The sequence below is a fragment of the Serinus canaria genome, chromosome 14, assembly GCF_022539315.1.
Source record: "Serinus canaria isolate serCan28SL12 chromosome 14, serCan2020, whole genome shotgun sequence".
NCBI classification, from domain to species: domain Eukaryota; kingdom Metazoa; phylum Chordata; class Aves; order Passeriformes; family Fringillidae; genus Serinus; species Serinus canaria.
Window position 1 is genome coordinate 9,791,059 of NC_066328.1, and position 22,837 is coordinate 9,813,895.

Sequence of the window (22,837 nt, forward strand, 5' to 3'; positions counted from 1 at the left end):
CAACAGTATTTTGGGTGACTTCCATTTCCAGTAATATTGTTTACATAGGAAAGGAGGTATGCTTGTCTTAGGCATTTTCTTCTTTGGAACAGAGAACAGAAGGAACAGAGAAATTACAAGAGGTAGTGAATTTAGCAAACCTGCACATAAAACAATCTTTCATAAGAATAAAATGCTGCATTTACAGCTGTAAATGTACACACCCGTATAAGTTAAAAATACAAAGCTACTTTTACTGTGTTTCTTGTTCTTTTTAAGTTCAGAAAATGAAGTACTCAAGTGCTGGAACTCAAGTGGTGAACCTCATTGCATTGGCAAAACCAAACCATTCATGCAGCACCAGGCTTTTGACTTAGCCTAAGTGAGAAAGTTAGACAGTTAGTGCAACCAAAGTGCAATTGTGTTCTTCACAGTGTGTACATTTTGACTGGCTTGTAAAGTGAATGTAGAAGTTCATGACTCTCCCAGGCAGCTTCTTTTGATGGTTGAAGAAAACATGATCTGCAACATACTGGGCCACAGCCTGACTTGGAATGATTAGACCGGTGTTCATCAGACAGTGGAGAAAAGTCAAAGTCAGCTACCTGGGAAAGGAACACCAAAAAGTTAATTTTTAGTTCAGTTTCCACTGGCTCAAGTCCAGCAGGAGCACATTGGGCTGCAAATGGCACTTGGTCCTCAACTATTTTTACTCAGTCACTAACTTCAAATAGACTTATGATTTATACCTGCTGTGCACATGGCTTATAGACAGTGTCTCTAGAGGTATATAATCTATATTGTGGCACAGTGTAAAGGGTATTAGGTACTTTCCAAAGTACCATGAAAGCTACTTTTGATTTAAGAACTCATACTTATTGCAAAAACACCTTTTGTAGCAAGTGAGAGTATATTAGAGATGGCAGGGAGCTGGGGAGACGAAGGCCACATACAAGGGGTAGGTAACAATTTAGGGCTGCTTTAGGTAACATATCCCTCCTCTTTCATTATCCTGTAGCCTCTTGCACTGTCTCCTTGTTTTCTTTCATGTAACTACCCTGAGGCAGATCCTCTGGAATGGATGCTTCAATGCAAGCATCTGCTTGGGAATATTAAAAAACTGCCCATTATTATTCTGGCAATTCAGAGTTCTCTGCACCAAACCAGAAGCATGGCTGTTTCTACATTTACCTACACTGCTGGGGCTTTTTTTTTGTGGAACAGATCACAATTACCAGGGAAATTCTCCTTCCCACTCTGTTTGTCTGGGGATTGAAGAACCTTTCGTATCAGATACGTTTCATGGCTGAAAGCTACCTCATTACTATCCCAGCTCAAAGTAAGAGTAACTGAATACCTCCACGAGATCTTTTTGTTGTGAGTGACTTCGAAAGGCTGTGTACAGCACCAGTATCAGCATCACTGAAACCAGAGCAATGCAGAGCAGGACAAAGAAAGCTGGGTGCATTCCTAGGAAAAAGCACAAGGACGCATTTCTGGAATGACAAAATACCCGAGAAAAAGGCAACAGTGAGAAGGAAACATTGAAGAAATTTTAGGAGTATTTTTAGAAAAAAGATGGAATGTCTGTAAGAAGGAATAAACTTTTCAGCTCTGATCACTCCAGATTTTTCTGAAATCTCAGGAGTGGGAGAGGGGTTAGTAAGAGTCTTTCCCTTTATGCTCTCTTTGCATTGAAGAGCCTAAAAACCTCCACCCAGTTACGTGTTAGCCCCTGACTCCCCAGGGTGTTTGTGGTACCCCAAGAGGGTTCCAAGAGGATGGGAAGGACTCTCACCTCCACAGCAGCCAAGAGCCTCCAGAACAGAGGATTGAGCCCTGCATGCACACCAGTGTCTGTACACAGCTGGCTCACAGTGACATGGTGTGACCACTCTGTGACACAGCGTGGCTGTGCCCCATCCTCTTCACCTGGCACCTAACCCCTCTCCCAGGTGGTTTAGGGACCCAGGAGGGCCATGTGTGACCATGCATGGGGGAGCCAGCTGGGGTCACTGGAGGAGGGACAGAGACTTATAATGAAATGGAAGCCTAGAAAAATCTACCCTCAAAATTCCATAGCTAAACTAAGCAATAAGAATTGAGGCTGTTTAATTAAGATAGTGTTACAGACACATACATTTCCCTAGTTATCCTCTCTAACTACAAAAGCTGGACTATTTAAACTGAAAAATATTTCATTTAAGCAATACAGCCTTCCCAGTGTACTAAGTAGCTTCAAGACACTCCTGGGACTAAGAGTTCAGCAGAACACAAGAAGCTCAGAGCAATTACAGCAGGCACATTATAAATTCTCATTTCCCTTTTTATTCCTCTTGTTTTAGGGATCTACACCACATTCCTGAAACCTCATCTGCAGTTGGTTAACCCACGCTTGCCCCTAACCTGTTTGGGACTCTCCGTGCTGCTCAGACTCCCTGTCCCTCACCTGCTGGCCGCACTTTGATCCCGTGGTACGTCTGCAGCATTGTCACGCCGTTCTCCACCCTGACACTGAGGCAGTACTGCCCCGCGTCCCTGAAGGTGTGGCTGAGGTTGTAGCAGGAGCCACTGATCTCCACCAGATGGCATTTGTCACCTTCAAGTGGAATGCACTCGGATTTTATAAGCCAGCATAATGCCAGTGGTGGGCTGAAACGACAAGAGCAAAAAGGCAAAATTAAAAAAAAAGGTGAAAACTCTGCAAAAAATTTCAGCAGAGAGCTTAGTTAAAATAGCAGAATAATTTTGAAACTAATGAAGTTAATTTAAATGCAAATAAATTATCCACTGCACTGTTTGGTTTATAGCATATGCCAAATGAAAAAGTCCTTTGTGATGCTTCTATAAAAGCAGGTCTTTCAGCTGAGAGCTGAATACCTGCTAGGGTCATCAGTGGGCCACTGCATGTAGAAAACTCCATAGTCCTTCTTCAATAAAGATAAAAGGAATCTTTTTTTTCCTGCACTTCCAAGGGAAGGTAGTTTTTTCTTTGTCCTTCTCACACAGAGATTACTGTCTGTACCACTGAAGCACACCCAAGACTGTTTTAATTAAGACATTCTGAACATGAAACTGGAAAGAATATGAGATGAGCTCTGAACAAAGGACTAATAGCTGGAAAATGTAAGTAAATTTCAAGGATCACAGCATTCCCTTACAATAACAAAAGGGTTTTTATTTGCTATCAAGCAATTTAGTGCACTTTGTGGCCATGTGGCTTCTCACCACATCTAATTGAAGCCTTTTATTTACCTTTCCAGATCCCTGTTTCAACTGATTCTGCTTGAACTCACCTTATGCACTATAGACTTTGATTCTGATAACAGACAGAGATTTTCTTTACCCTATTTTAGGAGTTTTTTGTTTCTTATCTCATTACAACATTCTTTGCTAAAGAAAGCATCAGGTTTATGTGTTTATCTCATTTTCTAGCTTTGTTTTTGACACCCCATCTCTTTGTCACTTCATCTCTATCTTAAACTCCTCTTGCATCAGCCCCAGTTCTGTGACTACGAGGTCACTAAGCCTGTCTTAGTGATGTCAGGTTTGCCTGTCAGGTTTGCCTGTCATAGATTTTGGCTGTTCACCTTTACTGGGATGCCATCTCCAGTTCCCATTCCTGCCAATATGCCTTTCACTTTCTGAATGCTGCTTTGTCTGTTGGCACTGTTAATGCCTTTGGTAAATGACTCTGTTTGGGTGCTGCTCACTGCAAAACTCCAATGTGCTCTAATGCTGCAACTTGAGGGAGCTTGTGCTAGGCTTGAGGTGCTCACAACTCCTGTTTTCCTATGATCCTTGTTGCATGGGGCTCCTATGTGTTATTCATCTTGTGGCAATCTGAACTTTGCCAGAATCACTCCCCAAACCCATTCATCTCCTATGACAGTCAAGCTTTGCTGTTATGCAACAAGGCTAGGAATATATTTCAATTTAATATCAGGGAAATTGGTGAAGGAGAAAAGTTCAGAAAGAAGTTTTCAGATGTATTCCCCCCTGCTATTTCTCTGGCTACTTGTCTTTTAACATTCTCTTTACAAAGATTTAAAAACAAAGCATTTGCTTTATATAAGAGAATTCTTCTCTTCTGTAAAGATGCAGGGTCTTTCAGACTCTTAGACCTCATGGCATTTCAAGTCAGGAAAATGCAATATTCAACAGTATTTTTGGGGGAAGGAGGTGGTTTTGGTTTTGTCTTTTAATAATTGTTCTGTGGGGTAAACTAACTATTTTTAGGAAACACTGGGGAGAAACACCTAAAGAGACAATTTTAAGGAATGAAATTGTGTTTGCTACTTACGTGCCATTGATATGAAGAGATAAATTCAAGTTTTCCATTACGTGAGTCTCTCTGGAGCCCACTATGTCAATGCTTTTAACAGCATCTGAGAAAAAATGAGAAGCCAGCATGTCACACTCCACATGTAAACTTGAGTCTCACTGGTTTCCCAGTGAAGGTTTATTTCTACAGACTTGCAGACTGGAGCTTCATCAGTCACACAAATAATACTATTTGTCTCACACCCCAAAAGGAAACCTACCACTAGAGACCTTGTAAGTTTCCTGACTTTTTGTCTGATTCCTTTTTATATGTATAATCAACTTTATTAATTCTTTACATTTTTAATTCTGTGTTTCTTTACTCCTGAGGCTGATCAAATCAATGAGACTTTCCTAATGCTTGATTTAACTGATTTATTGTTTAGGGATAGCTGGTGTAAATTAAACAAACAAATCAACCTTAAGTTACCATAAATACTTTGTTGTTTGAACTGTATGTAAGACTTTTACAAAAGACAGTAAAATTATTTGTAGATTAAAAAGAAACTGAAGATTTTATCTGTTTCCACCAATTTTTCTGCCTGAGAAGAGCAAGTAGTCAGTTCTGCAGTGGAAACGCTTCAGGACTGTCAGTGTTCACTCAGTCCTTGCACATGAAACAATGTTGAAGTTGTGTTACTATGTCAAAGCTAGATTGTATCTGTACATACTAGAGTGTATCTGTACATACACAGCTTGTTCTGCATTGGAAGGGCAAAATGCTTCATAATTACCCAAGAGCTCCAGAGCTGTGGTAAAATCACCAGTTTTCTGCATCATTTCTCTTTCGTGTATGATGCTTCCAACCTGCTCCCATTCAGCCACGACCTTCAGGTGCACCGTGCGGTTCCCCATGGAGGAGCAGTTGCAGTAGACAAAGGGTGCCTTGGTAATCTGGTAAACTCTGGGTGCAACAGGAAAAGATTTAGAATCAAAATTGCCTTTTACCAAGTGCTTGCATATTACTGGTTTAAAAAGGGACAAGCTCTAATATATTTTCTTTACAGACAATCTTCCAGTGGCTGTGATTCTAATTCTACTTTATGTCCATATAAATGAGGATTTATATCTGTGGTATTACCTATAGAACTACAAGATCCAGAGTAAACCTCTGCATTTTTAATGAAAGAAACTAAAGTTAATGCTAAAAGAATTCACAAAACTGAATAGGAATAGTCAGTAAGTTATGAAAACAACATTTATAGCAGGCCGACTATTAGCTAACTGATTTTATTGGGATTTATCTCTAGATTAACATCTGAATCAGAGCCATCTTGAATACTCATTAAAGCAAACAAAGTAACCACACCTACCCATCTCCAAAATCCCAGTTGTAGACAAATGATGCTGACTTGAAGTAATGACTTGGGTCATGAAGAGAGAAAGAAATCCGGGTCATTGTGTCCATGGAGGAACCAGAACCGTGTGTGGTAACTCTGCTGTCTTCTATCTGGGCTATGGTGAGGTTCCCTGTGATAAATTCTGCAGAATAAAAGGGGGGAAGAAGAATGACAGCATGTATGACAGCATATATGACAAAAGAATGACAGCATGCTTCCACAGCATGCTCTGTGGGTCAAAACATCCTTTCAGATGTACTGGGTGAGTCTTGCTGTGTCCCAGTTCAAGTGGTTAAGGGTATTTTACAGCTGTTACTCAGTGTTGTCATGCGTGTTAATGAGGCAATGAAACGAAAATATTTATTGAGGGTTATACAATAGGCCATGATAAAACTCCCAATAGAACTAAGAGAAATAATCCTGGACTGATTGAGCTCAATATAAACTTTTACTATTTATTTTAAAATAACTGGTATTGATATCAAACATCTAGATTCAGAGTCAGGCCAGTACACATACTCATCATGTCTGGGATGGTGGTTTTTGTTTGTTTTGTGAGGTTTTTAATGTAGCTTTTTTCCCCCCTTAGTTTTAGCTGTTTCTACAGAAATTAAGATTTGGCTATGTGAATTACAGATGTGCTATAAATTGTGAATACAGAAAGGGGGGAATGTTTTTATCTATGAGAGGTTCTTTGTTGGGCAATGAGTAGCAAGGACCGATCTAAAAAAATCCTCTCTAACCTACAAACAAAGAGATATGATGAGACACCAGCTTGTTATAAAATTAATGGGCTATTGATTACCAGTAACAGACTCTTATCCTGTTAACAATTCATTAAATCTGGTTAAGAGGTTTTTTGGTGATGCACAAATGATAATTGCAATTACTGTTGGAATGGGGCTGTCAATCTCTGTATCAGAGATCTGGTTAACCATAGCACACCAGTGATTAATTTTTAAATAAAAAAGCATATTTATAGTTATGAATATTCCCAGAGAACTGAAGTTGCACTTAGCAACATTTAGAAATGCAGCCATGATTTCAGATCCAATTTCAATACACTTGGACAGAGCTTTAAAAGAAAATGTAATGCTCTGCTGTGCTGATGGCCTAAGATTTGCTGTGTCATGCAACAGAGAAAAGCAGCAGATTGGCACTGCTGATGGTCATCCTAACTTTAGGTCTAGAAATGCTGGGAGGCAATAGAAGAAGGATTGTTCTAGGAGTTTGGACATCACTGACCCATGCTGATGTGTGAACTGCAGCTGCTGAAGCATCTGGTTTCCAGTTCAGTTTCTCTAAATGACAGAGGTAGGAAAACACAGGCAGCACCATGCTTTTTTCTGGGTTTGGAGAGCCTAGAGCATGGCTGTAGTGGTACTAATTGCACCATGCCCCCCAAACCCACCTTCAGCCAGCCACAGGGCTACAAATCAAACTGTTGTCAGAAGCCATATTTACACTTTTTTTTTTTCTCCCTGATGCTGCAAAGGCTTATATATTGAGCTCCTGGAGAGGAACAGGCTGCAAAGCCATTCACCCATTTTACCTGTAATCTGGAGCACGGTGACGTTTCTTGCAATCGGCCGGCACAACCAACAGTTTTTGTGAGTCACCCAGACAGACACAGGGAAAGTGCCAGGGAATTCACCAGTCACATTTATTATGGAATTAAACTGCTGCTCGGATTTCTCCAGCAGAATCAGAGGAGCATAGACCCAGTTAAAGTGATACCAGTTTGATGTGACATTTTCGTTCTTCATTCTTAGCCTGGCTTGAACAGTAGCTTGAGCTCCCGTTGTGATGGGACCATTGTTGGTTATTTCCAGGCTACGCAACTCTGTGGAAAGCAGAAGAAAATGAGTAAACCAAACCTTCTTGTATGGAATTTAAAATTTCATTTATTTATTTATACATTTGAACTAGTCAGCTCTACTTATATGACTCACAATGACACTTATCCCAGCAAAGAATTTACCACTATAATTTTTTACTGTTTAAATATCTGGAACAGAAACTGTTGCAAGTGTATATGAGTTCAAATAAATAGCAGTAAACAATATGTCAGACTGGATTCCAGAAATGTTCATAGCAGAAGACAGCTTCAGTCAAGAACATCTCAAAAGCTTTGAGGAGGTTTTACACCCAGAGCTGCGTGCTGGCTATAGGTTGTCACTAATGATTTAACATGATCACTAGACTTCCAGCTACTGGAAGAGGCTCAGCTCCAATCTCTGCTCTAAAGATGTAAACTTTCAAACTCAGGTGAGATTTCATTAATTAGATTCCTTTGAAAGTTAGATGAACTTTCCTCATAAGTAAACATTAAAAAAACCTCAGTAGAAGCATTTTCTGTGCTATGGTCCACCTTAAATTTCCTTTTCCAGGGAATGACCAGAAGTCCGAAGGCAAATAAAAGATGAACCATGCTGTAGTGGCAGATCAGTTGTTGTCCAGAGGGACCTGGACAAGCTGAAAAAATGGGCCCATGGGAACCTCATGGGGCTGAACAAGGCTGAGTGCAAGGTGCTGCATCTGGATTGGGGTAATCTCTGGTAGTCAGTACAGGCTGGGGGATGAAGGGATAGAGAAGAACTTGGGGCCACTGGTGGATTGAGCCAACAGTGTCTGCCCAAGAAAGATATGAGGCTGTATAAAAATCAGCCATCAGGTTGAGGGAGGTGATGTTTCACAATGAGGGTGGTAAAACACTGGCAGAGGTTGCCCAGTTTAAACATTCAAGGTCAGATTGGACTGGGCTCTGAGCTACCTGATCTAGCTCATAGCAGGGGGTTAAACTTGATGACCTTTAAAGGTCCCTTCCAACCCAAACCATGCTATGATTCTATGAGACACCAAGGTATGAGAGGCACAGGACCTGTGATACTGAGCCAGCTCTGCTGCTCTGAATGACTCACCATTATCTTCTCTGCCATGTTTACTCAAATTACTTACTTCAGACCTTGCAACTACTGCAATAGACAGTGTTGAGTTTTGTGGAAAGAATACATTAAATCTTTCCCAAAAAATAGCAGTGCAGAAGCATTAAAGATTGTGCATGTGTTAAACAAAATCAACCCCCAAGCCCCAAACCAAAAGGAAATGCAAAATAGCTGTGAATTGGGACAGAGCTGGGAGCAGGGTCTGGTTGCTTGCCTCCAACATGGAGCATGTTCCCTGTATCAGAGCTCTACCTGGCTCTCTCATCAGCAGTGCTGGGCAGAGCAGCAGAGCTGGGAGGCTCTCATGCAGGAGCCTTTCCTTATTCTCTCTTTCAGCAGCCAGACTGCTACCAGGGACCTGAATCTCTGACCTTTAGAAACTGCATTTCTCACTCATCCATGGCGTCTAATATGAGGGGAGCACTGGGGCTAGCTGACTCCTGTGCTAGCTTTTCTGCACCCATCAACTTGGGATGGAGTGAAAGAGATGGTATTTGTGCATTTTGTTTTACAGATCACAGGTGCTGAACAATTCTGGAGGCAGAAGAACTGTGAGAAATGAACTGTAACACTTCTGCCTGAGAAAGAACTCCACTGTTTTCATTTCACAGCACAAGAAATGGCCCTGAGTTCAGTTTTCTGAGTTAAAAGAGAAATGCTTGTGATTTGATGAAATCTGGTAGAGGGAGGTTTCATGTGTCTAGAAGATTCAGGCTATGTTCCACTTCGTTTCAGTAGAATTCAGGGAAAAAATAGCCGACTACCTCATGCTTATCTAGCACTTCTCCTTGGAGGTTATCACGGTGCTTTACAAATCAGGGTCACACCATCCCAACAGCTGCAGCAGCTGGGTTCAGCGGCTAACCCAAGGTCACCCAGGGAGTGACCGGCACAGCAAAACACTCCATCCAATTCAGGGATTTCTCCTGCCTTTCCGACCTCTCTCTGCAGAAGGGAGCTCTGTGAGTCCCAGAGCGAGGGACAGCAGCTGCCCTGTGACCTGCGGCGCGGGGTCAGCGGGGGAAGCAGAAGTGCAGCTTTTGGGTCAGAAGTGCAAAGCAGAACCCCGGCTTCCCGGTATGCCCCACCTCCACTGCAGGCACCAAGATCGCAACGCCTGAGAATAAAGTCTGGGGTGGTGGGAACGTGCCCAGAGCTCCTTTCATCGTTGTCACATCTATCAGGGTCGGACAGGGAACCACCCCCACCCGTGATGCAGCTCACTCCGAGGTCTGAGCCCTCGCGCCCAGCATCACGCACCCCTCGCCCTCACCCCGGCGGCGATGCCAGCGCAGACCGGCGACCCCTTACCTGCGGCTGGGGAGCGGCCGTGGCCGAGCTGCAGCAGCGGCAGGACGCAGAACAGCCACCGCATGCTGGGGGTCGCGGGGACGGGTACTGGGCGGCTCTCGAAGCGGGAGCGGGTCTGGGCCGCGCTGCCCCCGCGGCACTGCGGCTCCCGTGTCCGCGCCCCCGGGGCGCTCCCCCGCGGCAGCGCCGCCTCTCCCGGGGGCAGTTCCTGCGCGACCGCGCTGCCAGCGCGACCGGGATGCAAAGCCTCCGGCGGTTTAAACAAATAATCAATAAAACCCACAAACGCCTTCCATCTGCCGAGAGCGTGGGGACATCCCGGAGCGTTTGCGAAGGGGTTTGTGCCGCGCTTTGGTTGCGGCAAGCACATATATATAAAGTATTCCTGCGGCGGCGCGGGGATGGCTCTGCCGGGGGCACTTCGGCTGCTGTTACCGGTCCCGCAGCGCTCCGAACGGCCTGTAACGGGTGCGCTGCTGGAGAGAAGCGACAGCAAAAGCGCCGGAATGTGGTTTTCTAGTGTTCTTTTTTTGTCGTTTTATTTTGTTTTTTTCTGTTTTGTTTTGTACATTTTGGTTTTAATTCGTTCACTTTTATTCTTTTTATTTTCTTAAACTCAACATTCGAAGCCCTTTCTCGCTCCGGGCCGCCGTTCTGTTTCTTGCGGCGGATCAGTTTCTCTGCGCGCTTCGCTTCCGGTGCTGCCGCCGCTCCCCCGGGGCACCGGCGGGGCGGGGTGGGCCGTGCCCTGGCCGGAGGCACCGGCCGCGGCCGCCTCTGCCCCGGTAACCCCTCGCCGCTGTTACCGGCGGCCGCGGCGCCAGCGGAGCCTCCGGGGACGCGGGGACGGGCGGGGCTGGCCTCACGCGGCGGCCTCTGGCAGCGCCCGGCCGGGGCGGGTTCAGGCGGGGCCGCGCGAGGATCGCGGGGCCGGCGAAGGGAGCGGGCGGTGCCGCGCCCGTCTCCGCCCGGGGAGAGGCGCGGGAGGCGGCAACGGAGGACGCGGCCGGAACTGAGCTCGGGCGCTTCCGTCGCGCCCATGCGCTGCCGGCGGCCTCCGGGAGCAACAAAGGAGGGAGCCGGGGGGCCGCGGCCGGGCGGTCCCGGGGAGCCGCGGGGTGAGGAGCGCCCCGGTGGGACCCGGGCCTGGGCGCGGTGGAGCGGGGCGGGGGGAGGCGGGACCGGCGCGCTGCGGGCAGGAGGGGGCGGCCGGAGCCCCGCCGGAGGCCTGGGGCCGAGCGCGACACCGGGAGGGCTGAGGGACGGGGGGAGCGCCGCTGCGGCCGCTCACGGTGCCCGTGTTCGCAGGGCGGAGATGGGCTCGGCGTGACGGCGCCCTGGCAGCGGGGAGCGACCCGGGCGAGCAGCGCTGCGGCGGGGAAGGTGAGGGCTGGCTCGGCCGGACCTGGCCGGGAGCAAAACTGACGGAGACCCCCCAGGGGAGGAGGGAGTTCGCCGGTCTCTCAAGCCAGATGTGATTTTAGGCTTCTTTACGAGCTAGACGGGCAGCTTGTGGCGGCAGGACATCTGCAGGCACTCCTGGGAACGAGTCCCCAGGGGTGTGTCCGAGGGGAGCTGTAAGTTTGGGGCAGAGGGCAGATGATGACAGCTGTGTGTGTCGGGAGCATCCCTGAGCCGGGAGCCTCCTCTGAGAGAGAGGAAACCGCGCACAACACGGGAATGGTGGTGCTGTGAAGAGCTCAATAACCCCTTTTATCTATTAATGCACTCCTGTCAATGAGTGCTCTGCATGCTTGGTGTTGTATTTGTAAGCCTAAGTAAATGTTACAGTTGTGGTTTTTGGAAAAGGTGGTCCTCTTCAATATGTTAGAAGAATGGGTGTAAGCGATGGGATAGCTGCTGTTTGCAAGACGTGTAACCTAGCAAATACTTCTGTATTCTTTTGTAGGTGTGTTGATCTTGATTTTGTGTACTGAAAGCTGATCTTTACTCCTCCAAGATGGCATTTGTTTCAGCACAAGGCCCTACGGTGGTGGACCAAACCACTTTGATGAAAAAATACCTTCAGTTTGTGGCTGCTCTTACAGATGTCAATACACGTAAGAGACTTTTTCTTCTTGTAAATTGCAGTAGTTAGTTTCACAAGTGTTGCAGACTTGTTCCGACAGTTGATGAAAGAGACAGTGAAATCTGTCAAATTCACTTTGAAATTTGTTTGAGTTCCGGTTTTTGAAGAAGCAAAATGATGAGAAACACTTGCATGAGCCAAAGTGAGTGAGGTGTGTGTGTGTGTGCAGTTGTGTGGTGGTTGTTTGAGAGATCTGTGTGTCTTATAATTGGGCAGTGATAGCTGAACTGATAAGATCTGATTGCTTCTTTGATCAATGAGTTTGTTGTTTTCCTTCATGACCTAGTTTTACATTCACATTTTTCTGCTTGAATTTCCATTTTTAGCTGATGAAACCAAATTGAAAATGATGCAAGAAGTCAGTGAGAATTTTGAGGTAAATAAAAAGATGATAACCCCAAGCAACAAAACCCCAGCAAAAACCCCCTGGTTTGGCAGCCTTTCTTGTGCTTAATGTTTATTAATTGAATTTCTGATGTTATGCAGTTAAAATATTAATAGTAGTATCCTGTGACTAATGATTTATATGATTATTAAAGATTAATGATTAATGATTTTTGATGATTTTACTAGTCATAGATTCTAGGTTTGTATTTAGGAATTAACCAGATTGTTGAAGAATTTCATTTGGACTTAGTGAGCTTTCATTGCCAAATCTTTATTCATTAAGCATTTAAATAAAAGTGAAGTAAGAAATTTTTTTTCTATTTTTGGAATGCTATGAAATGACTGAATTTAAAGCTTTCTTCTATTTAGTTCAAATGTGTATTGTGCCCTTGTGAAACAGAGGCCCTTCTGATTTCTCTGAGTATTCCATGGTGTGGAAGTGAGAGAGGAGTAGTCAGATGTAGAATCTGACATCAGGAGTGGATGATGTCTCCAGTGACATCTTTTGCATGGTGATGGACCATCCTTTTAGATGAGCAGCAGAGAAAATGTGAAACACAAGTTAACCCAGCCTTGTGTTAGCAGAAATTATACTTTTGTTGAATACTTAGTTGTTATGGGCCTGTTCTGAAGTTATAGCAAACTAAAATCATTCTTGTGGAGTTTTTTATCTGCTTAAGCTATTTCTGAAACAATTTATCTGACTAAAATAATAGTTTTAACTGCTTAGTCTGGTGACCTGTTAGAATCTGAAGATTTAGTTGATTCTCTTTTCCCTTAAGTAGGAAGGATTTGTATTTGTTTTGGTAATGTTCTCTTGGCACTCACGTGCTTCTGTGTTGTCAGCAGATACTTAGTCACTGAATCTATTCAAAATTCACTGAAAATGTCTAATAGTGGCTTTGAATGTACTGAATGTGTGATGTCTATAACTCCCCATTTTTTGTTCTTAATTAGAATGTGACATCATCCCCTCAATATTCTACGTTCCTGGAACACATCATCCCTCGGTTTCTCACCTTTCTGCAGGATGGGGAAGTTCAGTTTCTGCAGGAGAAGCCAGCACAGGTAAGCTGTGTGGAGCATTTCCTGCCTTTTTGCTGTCCTTGATTAACCTAATGAACTAATTTAAGACTTGCTAAAAATAGATTTGTCATTTGGAGTGGAACTGAGAAAGTCCTGTTTCTAAATAAATTACTTATAAACTTTGCTAATCTGGGCTTCTGTGAAAAAGGAGGGAAAGTAGGTGCAACAGATTTGGCTTTCTTACTGAAATACTGCACATTGCTACAAATTACTGACTTTACTGAAGGTTAGGAATGAAAGGCAAAAGTTGAATCTTTTTTCATTAAATACTTAAAATTTCATTCCTTAAAAAAAGTCTGATTTCCAGCTGTAAATTAGTTAAATTTCCTTCATTCACATAGGTGGGTAGTAGGAAGAGGTATGTTTTTGTATACAAGCCTATGTCTACATGAAATAAAATGGCTTTTTTTCTATTTCAACATGCAGAATTATTAAGCTGTAAAAGATGCTGCAACTGATTGTTGGGTTTTGTGGGCTTTTCAAAAAGTTCTGTCATATCATTATTTTTCCTTTTTTTTCCCTCTCCTACAGCAACTCCGTAAGCTTGTGCTTGAAATAATTCACAGAATACCAACAAATGAACATCTTCGTCTTCATACCAAAAACATCCTGTCTGTGATGTTCAGATTTCTAGAGGTATTCTTTACTTCCTCTTAAAATTGTTTGAAATGTTCTGAAATATTTTCTTCTACTTTCTTCATCTCCAGAGTTTGCTGGGGTAGGTTTTCAATAGCTGAGCTGTGCTGCTGGAGCAGGAATGGAAAGACATTCTATTTAAGCTTCCCCCATGCCTTCTCTTACCATCTACAGGTTTTCTGCCTGTTTTCTTCTGCCCTTTAGAAACTGAGATTTTACAAATGCAGGGAGCTGTTCTCATGCTGGGCAGGATTTTCTGGCAGATAGCTTATTCTTGGGAGTTTGTTTTCTGTCTTGGAATTCACAGCACTCTCATTTGAAGCTCACATGGGGGTCTCTGTTTGAGAGGCAATGGGAGCAGATCTGATGGTACAGGGTGGTTGAAATGTCTGGGTTTTACTCCCCCAGGAGTGGATTTAATTTCAGCCATACTCTGGGACTGCAGGATATCCAAGGAAAGGCATTTTGCTCACACAAACCCATAGTAATGGGACACTTCTGACTATTGAGAAGAGTATAATTTTACAGGGTATTGAAGTACCCTCTGAGTAGTTGGAGAATTCAGCAGTGAGCTCACTAAAAAGTTTCTTTTTTTTTTCCAGACAGAGAATGAAGAAAATGTACTGATTTGCTTGAGAATAATTATTGAATTGCACAAACAGTTCCGACCAGCAATCACTCAAGAAGTAAGTCATCACTCTTGTTACATGGTATTAAACTTGCTGCCATGCTCTTCAGAATTGCTATTTTGTTCAGCTGGGTTGATTGGTTTGTTTTGCTGTTGTCCTTTCGTGTTGCCTGACCTGTTGTCATAACCATATGTTTAATTTTTTTCCCTTTTTTAATATTAAAGTGATTTTTTAAGAGAAAAATGCATAATGGTAGCACTCCTGGGGAATAAACCAAACTGTTAAAGCTTAGTTGTACTTGGTTTAAATGTTTATGGACGATATGAGCAGTCTAAGGAATAAAATTCCCACACAAAGGAAGAGAATTGATGCCTTTTTAGTGTGTAAAGAAAATCCTGAAAAAGAATTTACTCTGACTGACTTCCCCCTGCCTCCCCTCTTCTCTCCTGTGACTCATCAAGGGGAATTTGGAAATTTGCATTGTTATTCTCTTGCTTTTTGCCTTGATTTTCTCCTGGGAAGACTTAGTTGTTTCATAATAATTGCACCTAACAATACCATATTGGAACTATGTAAAGTTGGTAGGTAGATCAGATTCTTTCCAAGTGAAATTTGAATTAATACTAACAAAGCAGAAGGAGGTAGGAGAACACTTTCAGATTATTTTCAGTTATCATAAAAAATATACTGTACTGGTGAGTAGAGATTTTATATATTTGTACTGTTAATACAGAGATTCTAAAATTGTGGCTTTAAAAGTATTTTTTTAAAATTTCTTTATGGTAACTGACTTCTTCCTTCCTAGATACATCATTTTTTGGACTTTGTGAAACAGATTTACAAGGAACTTCCAAAAGTAGTGGTAAGCTTTTTATTTATGAAAGTGCCCTTACTATAGTCAGAAAACTATTTTTTATTTCTTGATTTTTATCTCTAAAAGATACGGACATAATTATTTTGCATCTGTTGATACAAAGTAAATTTAGTTTTAGTGAATCTATTTATCAAAACTATGTCTAAAACTGGAGACATTTAGATTTTGATTGGGAAAACCTTGTGTTTCTGGCACACTGTTAGTGGTAGGAGAAGATGGAGGTGAGCTGGAGTTCTGAAGCTGGGTGAGGTTGGCTGCCGTGGTCTCCAGGTACCCAAATGTGTCTGGTTTTGAGGGAAGGGTGAGGTCATGAAGGGAGGCTCCAGTCTGATCCTCCCTCCCTGATACAGAGTAACTCTTGGGATGTTTTCCTTCAGCAGAGAAGCTGCCTTGGCTGGGGGAGCTTTTCTGCTGCTCCGTCCAGGGGGAGAGGTTGCAGGGTGTGTGTCTGGCCCAGGCAGATGCTGCAGTGCAAACATCACTGCAGAGAGGATAAAACTGCTCCAGGGGAGGATTGTCCATCCAGGGGGAGTTCTGAGGAGATGGATGGCCTTTCCACTCTTACTGGCATTGTGATATTTCCCTTCTGCTCTTCCTTGTAGAATCGGTACTTTGAGAACCCTCAGGTGATTCCAGAGAACACTGTTCCCACTCCTGAGATGGTTGGCATGATTACAACCATCGTGGTGAAGGTGAACCCTGAGCGAGAGGACAGCGAAACGAGGACAGTGAGTGTCCTGACTGCTCTTGGCTGGGGGACTGGCTGTAGCACAGCACCACAGATCATAATGCCAGGCAAACACAACAGACTTTCTTCTTGCTTGTTTTTCTTATTGAAACTTTTCTGTAGAAGCTGAAACTTTCCAGGTATTTTCTATGGAGCTGTAATTACAGGATTTTTATTTAATGTAATACCCACTACTTCTATGTTTAAAAAATGCTATTGTTAAATATAGTGCTACTAAAATGGGCAGTTTCTGCAAAAATGTGTTTTACATTCTCTTTTGAATTAATAATTAGACTATTTGTAAAGCATGTATTCTTTCTTTCAGCATTCAATAATTCCCAGAGGATCTTTATCCCTAAAGGTCTTGGCTGAGCTACCTATTATTGTTGTTCTCATGTATCAGGTTAGTACACTTCAGTATTTTGCATGTAAATACTTCATTACTGAACAGCTCATGTAACTTCTGTTGGCTATCATATTAGTAATAATGGATGTGATATACTTTTGAAATTAAAATATCATCTAAAAATAAAGCTGGTGAGATGTCTTAATTTTTTCTGATTAGCTCTCCAGTAATTTGACTGCAAGTGTGACTTGTGAATTTCTCTAATAATACTTTCTTTTTTTAAGCTCTACAAACTGAACATTCATAATGTAGTAGCTGAATTTGTGCCCTTGATTATGAACACTATTATAATACAAGTTTCTGCTCAGGCAAGGTAAGAGCATTTAACAGTATTTTGATGATATTTGAGATAAACTGCTTAAACCTGTCATTCAGTGTTGCTCAAAATATTTTTGTCTTCTATCTTGTGATTTTTGATTCTGGTCTTATGCTTTTAATCTCAAAAGCAGCAATGATTATTTGACTAAAAATTACCAAGCTTCTGGAGGTGAAGTTACTGTCATTATATCTCATTGGTAGAGTCCATAGTTGTGCAGTAGGTGCCAGTTATTATTTGATAATGAGTTTTTAAAATAGATTTCCTGACAAAAATCCACATTGTCACAGGCAGTGATGAAGACCTTGGGAGTGTGGACACTTGTCATTGTTTAGTCTTTTTCCATACCAGTAGTGATGGATCTGTGCTCTTCAAGGTGTAGCTTACATGAAGCCTTGTGATGTTGCAGGGATAGGCACTGCTTTTCCTGCCTCAGAGAGGGATGTTTCTGAAGGGCAGCAAGTGGTTCTGGTCAGGGCAGTGGGAGCAAGATCTCTGCCTTTCCCTGTCTGCCTGGATGACCTGGTTAAGTGGTTGGAGCTTGAGAGAGACAGACAAGTCTGTGGGAGGGAATATTGCCTGGGGAAAAATTGGCCCCAGTTAGGGGAGCTGAGCCAAATGCGTGTTGCTTTGTATTGGCTGGGCTTTCTGTAGAGAGGTGCTGCTGGGAATTTGAATGGCAGAGGGCTTGTTGAAAATGGGCTCTTCCAGAGGGATTGTATTCTTTTAAGAAGCAAAAACTTCATTACAAGATGATGTAATTTGAAGCTTCACTGAATTTTCTGAGTGGAGATACTAAAGGGGAGGAATAAAATTGTAACCACTGTTCTCTTTTATTTCAGACAACATAAACTTTATAACAAGGAGCTGTATGCTGATTTCATCGCTGCTCAGATCAAAACATTGTCTTTCTTGGCTTACATCATCAGAATTTACCAGGTAGGATGAATTTTTAATACTTTGGTACTTAATGCATCAGGTTTCTAGTTGCTTTATGGCGGGCAAGTGACCTGCATGACTGCAATGCATCAGGGGTTGGAGATGGGAGCATTTGTGTGGAATATCTGGAGGTAGAGCTGTACTTGGTTATCCTATCACAAGTATCCTCATGTGAATACAAAGTAAAAATACACCATTCCCTCTCCCTGGGCATTTATGGAATGACTACTGTGTCTTAGTTTTAGGATTAGATTTTGCAAGAGAATCTAGTGAATTTGAATGGATTGCTATTTTGCAAATGTAACACAAAGAATAGACCCCTGTAGTAGTTGTATTCATGTTACTCTTTTTTTGTGGCAGGAATTAGTGGCTAAATATTCTCAGCAAATGGTAAAAGGAATGTTGCAGCTGCTCTCCAATTGTCCAGCTGAAACAGCACACCTCAGGAAGGAGCTCCTGATTGCTGCTAAGCACATCCTGACAACAGACCTGAGGAGCCGTATGTAGCACTCTTTACAAGTGTACCGGAAAGATTTCTGCTATTTCTGTCAATTTTGGAGGCATATTACTTATTTATATTGGACTATCACAAGTTGCCAGGCCAAATAGAATTGTTGTGTGCAGGGTTGCCCAGTCTGTCATTTCCAGTAACTCATTAGTTATGTACAAAAAGTTTTTCAAAGTTGTAAATAACCTGAGCCCTTTTTTTCTCTTTGCAAATATAATTGGCTTTGCCTGGGTACTGCAGTGTTACTCAAGGGGCAAGTGTCAGTGGAGTAGACAGTCACAAGAGATTGTTTGAAAATTTCCTTGTAAATGGCACTGCCTTTTATCAGCTGCAGGAATTAATTTGGGGATAAAATCACCTTTTAACTTCAGGTTTAAATACTGAAGTTAAGTGGCCAAATGCTTAACTATCTTATTTTAATTATTTCCTTTGCCAGTTGTTATGTATGACTTTTTCAATTTTCTGTTTTTTAAATTCTAGAATTTATTCCATGCATGGACAAGCTGTTTGATGAATCTATACTGATTGGCTCTGGATACACTGCCCGGGAGACGCTGAGGTATGAGAAAGTTCAGAGTAATGATCTGAGTGCCTGCCAGGGCTGCTTACTTTGAAAGTCATTAATATTTACAGCAGCTTCTCTATAGGATCCTAAATCTTTGCTTCAAATAACTAATTTTACTAGATTGTTTTATTGGCACAGCTTCTCCTGCTGTAATGGTGGCTTTTGTTTAACACTTTGATGGCACAGCATGGTAGTATGAGTGTAGGACAAAATAAGAAAAATGGGTGAATGAAAATGATTTCAGTTTTTTGAATTGTGGAGGACAACCAAAACAGAAATACCAACTCAGTATCTGCCCAATATTTCATGGAACACCATAAGTCTTATGTCTGGTGTAAAATCTGAATGAGATTTAAACTGTTTTGTCAATGAATACTTTAAAAATTACTTGTTTGCAATTGAAGAAGTAAATGGAGGCAACCTAACTTTCTATGTCTTCAGCAGTATAAATCTGAACTTCTTTCTGTCTAAGTGTCAAGTGTACCTTATTGACAACATGTACTAGATTTAGAAGTATTTTCTCTGCTAGAATAATTTATGATTAATTACGAAACAGGTTACCAGCCCTGCTCAAAGTGTGGCTAACATGTATGTTAACTGCATGTAGATGAAAATATGTAGTGAGGTGTTCTGCAGTGAAGGAAGAAAGATCAGAGAGGCAATACCAGAGTTGTGGGGTAGATTGATGCATCATTGGTTAAATTGAACAGGTTAAAATTTCCTCATGTAACCGAAAAAGCCTTGTGAGCTCTGGGTTTGCTTATGAAAATAGAAAACTTACACTGAGAAATTTGTAAGTACCTCCAGGCAGTAATTATTTGTTTGGTCAAATTAGGAAACTTTTTAGTTGTGCTCAATGTGTTTTCCTCATTCCTTGTTTTGGCTGTAGACCCCTTGCATACAGCACGCTGGCAGACCTGGTCCATCACGTCCGGCAGCATTTGCCTCTCAATGACCTCTCCTTGGCTGTCCAGCTGTTTGCCAAGAACATTGATGATGAATCCTTGCCAAGCAGTATCCAGACCATGTCTTGCAAGCTCCTGCTAAATTTGGTGGACTGTATCCGGTCTAAAAGTGAACAGGAAAATGGAAATGGTAGAGACATCCTTATGAGAATGCTGGAGGTATTGATTTGTTTAAAGCTTTTGATAATTGCTTGGATATCCTGTTTTGTAGTATGTTGTCAATCACATTTTACTTTCTCCTTTCTTCAGAAATTAGAATATGTAGGAACAGCCTGTGTACTGTATTTCACTTCAGTGCTTCAGAGGAGGGCTTTTTAAAATGCTCTGCAGCTGGGATAGTATCTCAAGTGTAGTGGAGATGCATCATTCAGTGGCTGGTTTCAAAGCAGGAAATTGAAAGCCTGTTTTGAGTAGCTTGGGTTTTTTTTTTATAATTTTATTCTAAGTTTTATTTATAATTTTTATTTTTTGTGTAGGACTATGCAAGAATTGTATTTTTTAATGCCTTATGGTTATGGGTGTGCTTTTTGGTGTGGTTTTTCTTTTTAAGCCCTGAAGGAGGATCTTCATACAGGTCCTTGGCATGACACAATACAATCTGTCCAATTAAAAATATCTGCTCTTTGAAGACCTAATGATCCTTTTTAATGATCTTTATATGGAGGTTGTTTTTTGTATTTTTAAAAATCAAGGGTGCACTACTTGTTTGAAGAAGGCAAACTAGTTTATTGATAGATTTAAAAACATTTGCTGTCATTTGAATAACTTCAAAAATAGCTGAAAGTTTTATTGATCTCAGTATGCTGGTTTGAAATATTAGTGCTCTTAAATTTAGGATGATTTTTGAAAAGGAAACTTATTTTCCCTTTCTTTCCCCCCCTCCTTGCTCTTTCCTCTCCTCCTCTGCCTTAGGTGTTTGTTCTGAAATTCCACACCATAGCACGCTACCAGCTCTCTGTCATTTTTAAGAAGTGCAAGCCCCAGTCCGAGCTCGGGGCGGCTGAAGCTGCCTTACCTGGAGTGCCCACAGCAGCAAATGCAGCCCCTGTTCCTGTCCCATCTCCTGCCCCAGCCACTCCTGTGGCCCCTGCACCTGTGCCTGTGTTTGAAAAACAAGGGGAGAAAGAAAAAGAAGACAAGCAGACATTTCAGGTCACGGATTGCCGGAGCTTAGTGAAAACTTTGGTCTGTGGGGTCAAGACAATCACGTGGGGCATCACCTCGTGCAAAGCTCCTGGTGGTAAAACTGCATATTTAATTGCTTTTATCTCTCATAATTCTGCAGAAAAAAGCCTCTCTAGAATGAAAACAAATAGTATTTTTAATGTTTAACTCTCTTGTTCTTCTTTCAGAAGCACAGTTCATTCCTAATAAGCAGTTGCAGCCTAAGGAGACTCAAATCTATATAAAACTGGTAAAATATGCAATGCAAGCATTAGATATTTATCAGGTATGTAACCTGCCCACATAGCACTTCTATTTGTACAGTTACTGTATGTTAGATCTTTTAATAAGGATTTATTTGTTAGCTAAAACACAGATTATGCATATAGTATCTTTTCACTAAGTCTTTAATTGGGACCACAACTATTGAGAAATGCTCAATATGAAGAATTAAATTCAAAAGTGAATTTCCACGTACTTACTATTTGAAAGCAACAGATTATTTTCTCAACAGCCATTTCTGTCTGTTCATGCAGGCAGGTCAGACTGGAAATAATAGTCTTTCATGTAGTGAATTAAGTTTTTCCTTGAAAGAGATAGTTTAGCTAACAGTTGAAGCCTTCATATGTCTATCTTCTGTAGTTACACAAAGTACTAATGAAATGTAAATGTGTTTGATTGGGTATTTAAGTAATTTGTAAATACATTGAAATCTCCTGTTGTTTTTCTCCATTTCTAACTTTCTAGTTTTAAAATCTGTTCTAAAACCACTTAATTTTAGTATTTTTGTCATGGTTGGCTCTTGTGTCCAACTTCTACTTGTGTGGGGCTTGCATGTAAAACCTATAAAATCTCAGTTACTTTCAAAAGCTATTTTAAGAATGAGGAGGAATAAGCTACTCAAATTCTGTAACCAGTGTATGTGTTTTCTCAATTGCTGTAGGTGCAAATAGCAGGAAATGGACAGACATATGTTCGAGTAGCAAACTGTCAGACAGTCAGGATGAAAGAGGAAAAGGAAGTTCTGGAGCATTTTGCTGGTGTGTTCACAATGATGAACCCTTTAACTTTTAAAGAAATCTTTCAAACTACTGTTCCTTACATGGTGGAGAGGATCTCTAAAAACTATGCTCTTCAGGTATGTTACTGTTTACTTTTTAAATTGATAATGAACAGCATGTAGGAAAGAGCTTATGCCTTGAGGTACATATGACTGATGGTGAATTATAATAATATTGAAGTTAGCATGTGAGATTTGAAGCAGTCTATATAAAGAGAGGTCTATGAAAATAATGTAAAAAAGGATTTTCAAAAAACCTTACCAAAGTGATTCAATACAAACATGAACACTTCATTTTAGAAAATATGAATGGACTTCATTCTTGAAAAGTACTGAACATTATGGACTTGTTTGGTTCATTTTGGTATGCTCATGTTCTGCTGTTTTACAGAATGCAAATCCTATAATAGCAATTTAAAATTAATCTAAGGCTTCAACATTAAGCTAGGTAGATTGTTGTTTTCCATTGAGGACAAACAGAATCACTTGGGTAGCAGTGGAGATGGGGAAAGAAATTTATCTTAGGGTTTTTTTTAATGCATAGTGCATTTATCCTTTTGTTCTTTTTATTACAGCAGTAATAAGTTC

The 22,837-nt window shown here is 41.7% G+C and overlaps 2 protein-coding genes across 4 annotated transcripts in view; one reads left to right on the forward strand and one right to left on the reverse strand.

Moving 5' to 3' along the window:
- Positions 1-208: 208 nt before the first annotated feature.
- Positions 209-10,042, reverse strand: TMEM130 (transmembrane protein 130). The gene is made up of 8 exons (XM_018915918.3): positions 9,899-10,042; positions 7,195-7,485; positions 5,616-5,784; positions 5,037-5,206; positions 4,283-4,367; positions 2,429-2,631; positions 1,337-1,449; positions 209-584 (listed from the first exon to the last, which is right to left on the reverse strand). Exons 1-8 carry the CDS (start codon positions 9,960-9,962, stop codon positions 408-410), a joined length of 1,272 nt encoding a protein of 423 aa, XP_018771463.2. The 5' UTR covers positions 9,963-10,042; the 3' UTR covers positions 209-407.
- An 849-nt stretch (positions 10,043-10,891) lies between these two features.
- TRRAP (transformation/transcription domain associated protein) overlaps positions 10,892-22,837 on the forward strand; it is a 75,851-nt gene continuing 63,905 nt past the window's right edge. The window contains exons 1-18 of one of the 3 annotated variants that reach the window (XM_050980024.1): positions 10,907-11,016; positions 11,207-11,281; positions 11,808-11,958; positions 12,314-12,363; positions 13,332-13,442; positions 13,992-14,096; positions 14,699-14,782; positions 15,531-15,587; positions 16,202-16,327; positions 16,652-16,729; positions 16,957-17,045; positions 17,891-17,987; positions 18,348-18,486; positions 18,976-19,054; positions 19,950-20,184; positions 20,938-21,265; positions 21,378-21,475; positions 22,133-22,327. In XM_050980024.1, the coding sequence (XP_050835981.1) occupies positions 11,859-11,958; positions 12,314-12,363; positions 13,332-13,442; positions 13,992-14,096; positions 14,699-14,782; positions 15,531-15,587; positions 16,202-16,327; positions 16,652-16,729; positions 16,957-17,045; positions 17,891-17,987; positions 18,348-18,486; positions 18,976-19,054; positions 19,950-20,184; positions 20,938-21,265; positions 21,378-21,475; positions 22,133-22,327 (1,971 nt within the window). In that variant the 5' untranslated portion in view covers positions 10,907-11,016; positions 11,207-11,281; positions 11,808-11,858. Of the gene's footprint in view, positions 11,017-11,206; positions 11,282-11,455; positions 11,476-11,807; positions 11,959-12,313; positions 12,364-13,331; positions 13,443-13,991; positions 14,097-14,698; positions 14,783-15,530; positions 15,588-16,201; positions 16,328-16,651; positions 16,730-16,956; positions 17,046-17,890; positions 17,988-18,347; positions 18,487-18,975; positions 19,055-19,949; positions 20,185-20,937; positions 21,266-21,377; positions 21,476-22,132; positions 22,328-22,837 lie in introns of those variants that run through there. The other 2 variants (XM_050980025.1, XM_050980026.1) reach the window with 2 other exon arrangements.

Excerpts from the sequence above, each read along its gene's own strand:
- TMEM130 (XM_018915918.3), bottom strand. The coding sequence starts at position 9,962 with ATGCGGTGGCTGTTCTGCGTCCTGCCGCTGCTGCAGCTCGGCCACGGC. Across the intron at positions 5,785-7,194 it reads CACCGTGCTCCAGATTACAG|AATTTATCACAGGGAACCTC; the intron begins GTAAAATGGGTG and ends TTTATTCTGCAG. Across the intron at positions 4,368-5,036 it reads CACAGCTCTGGAGCTCTTGG|ATGCTGTTAAAAGCATTGAC; the intron begins GTAATTATGAAG and ends ATTTTTTCTCAG.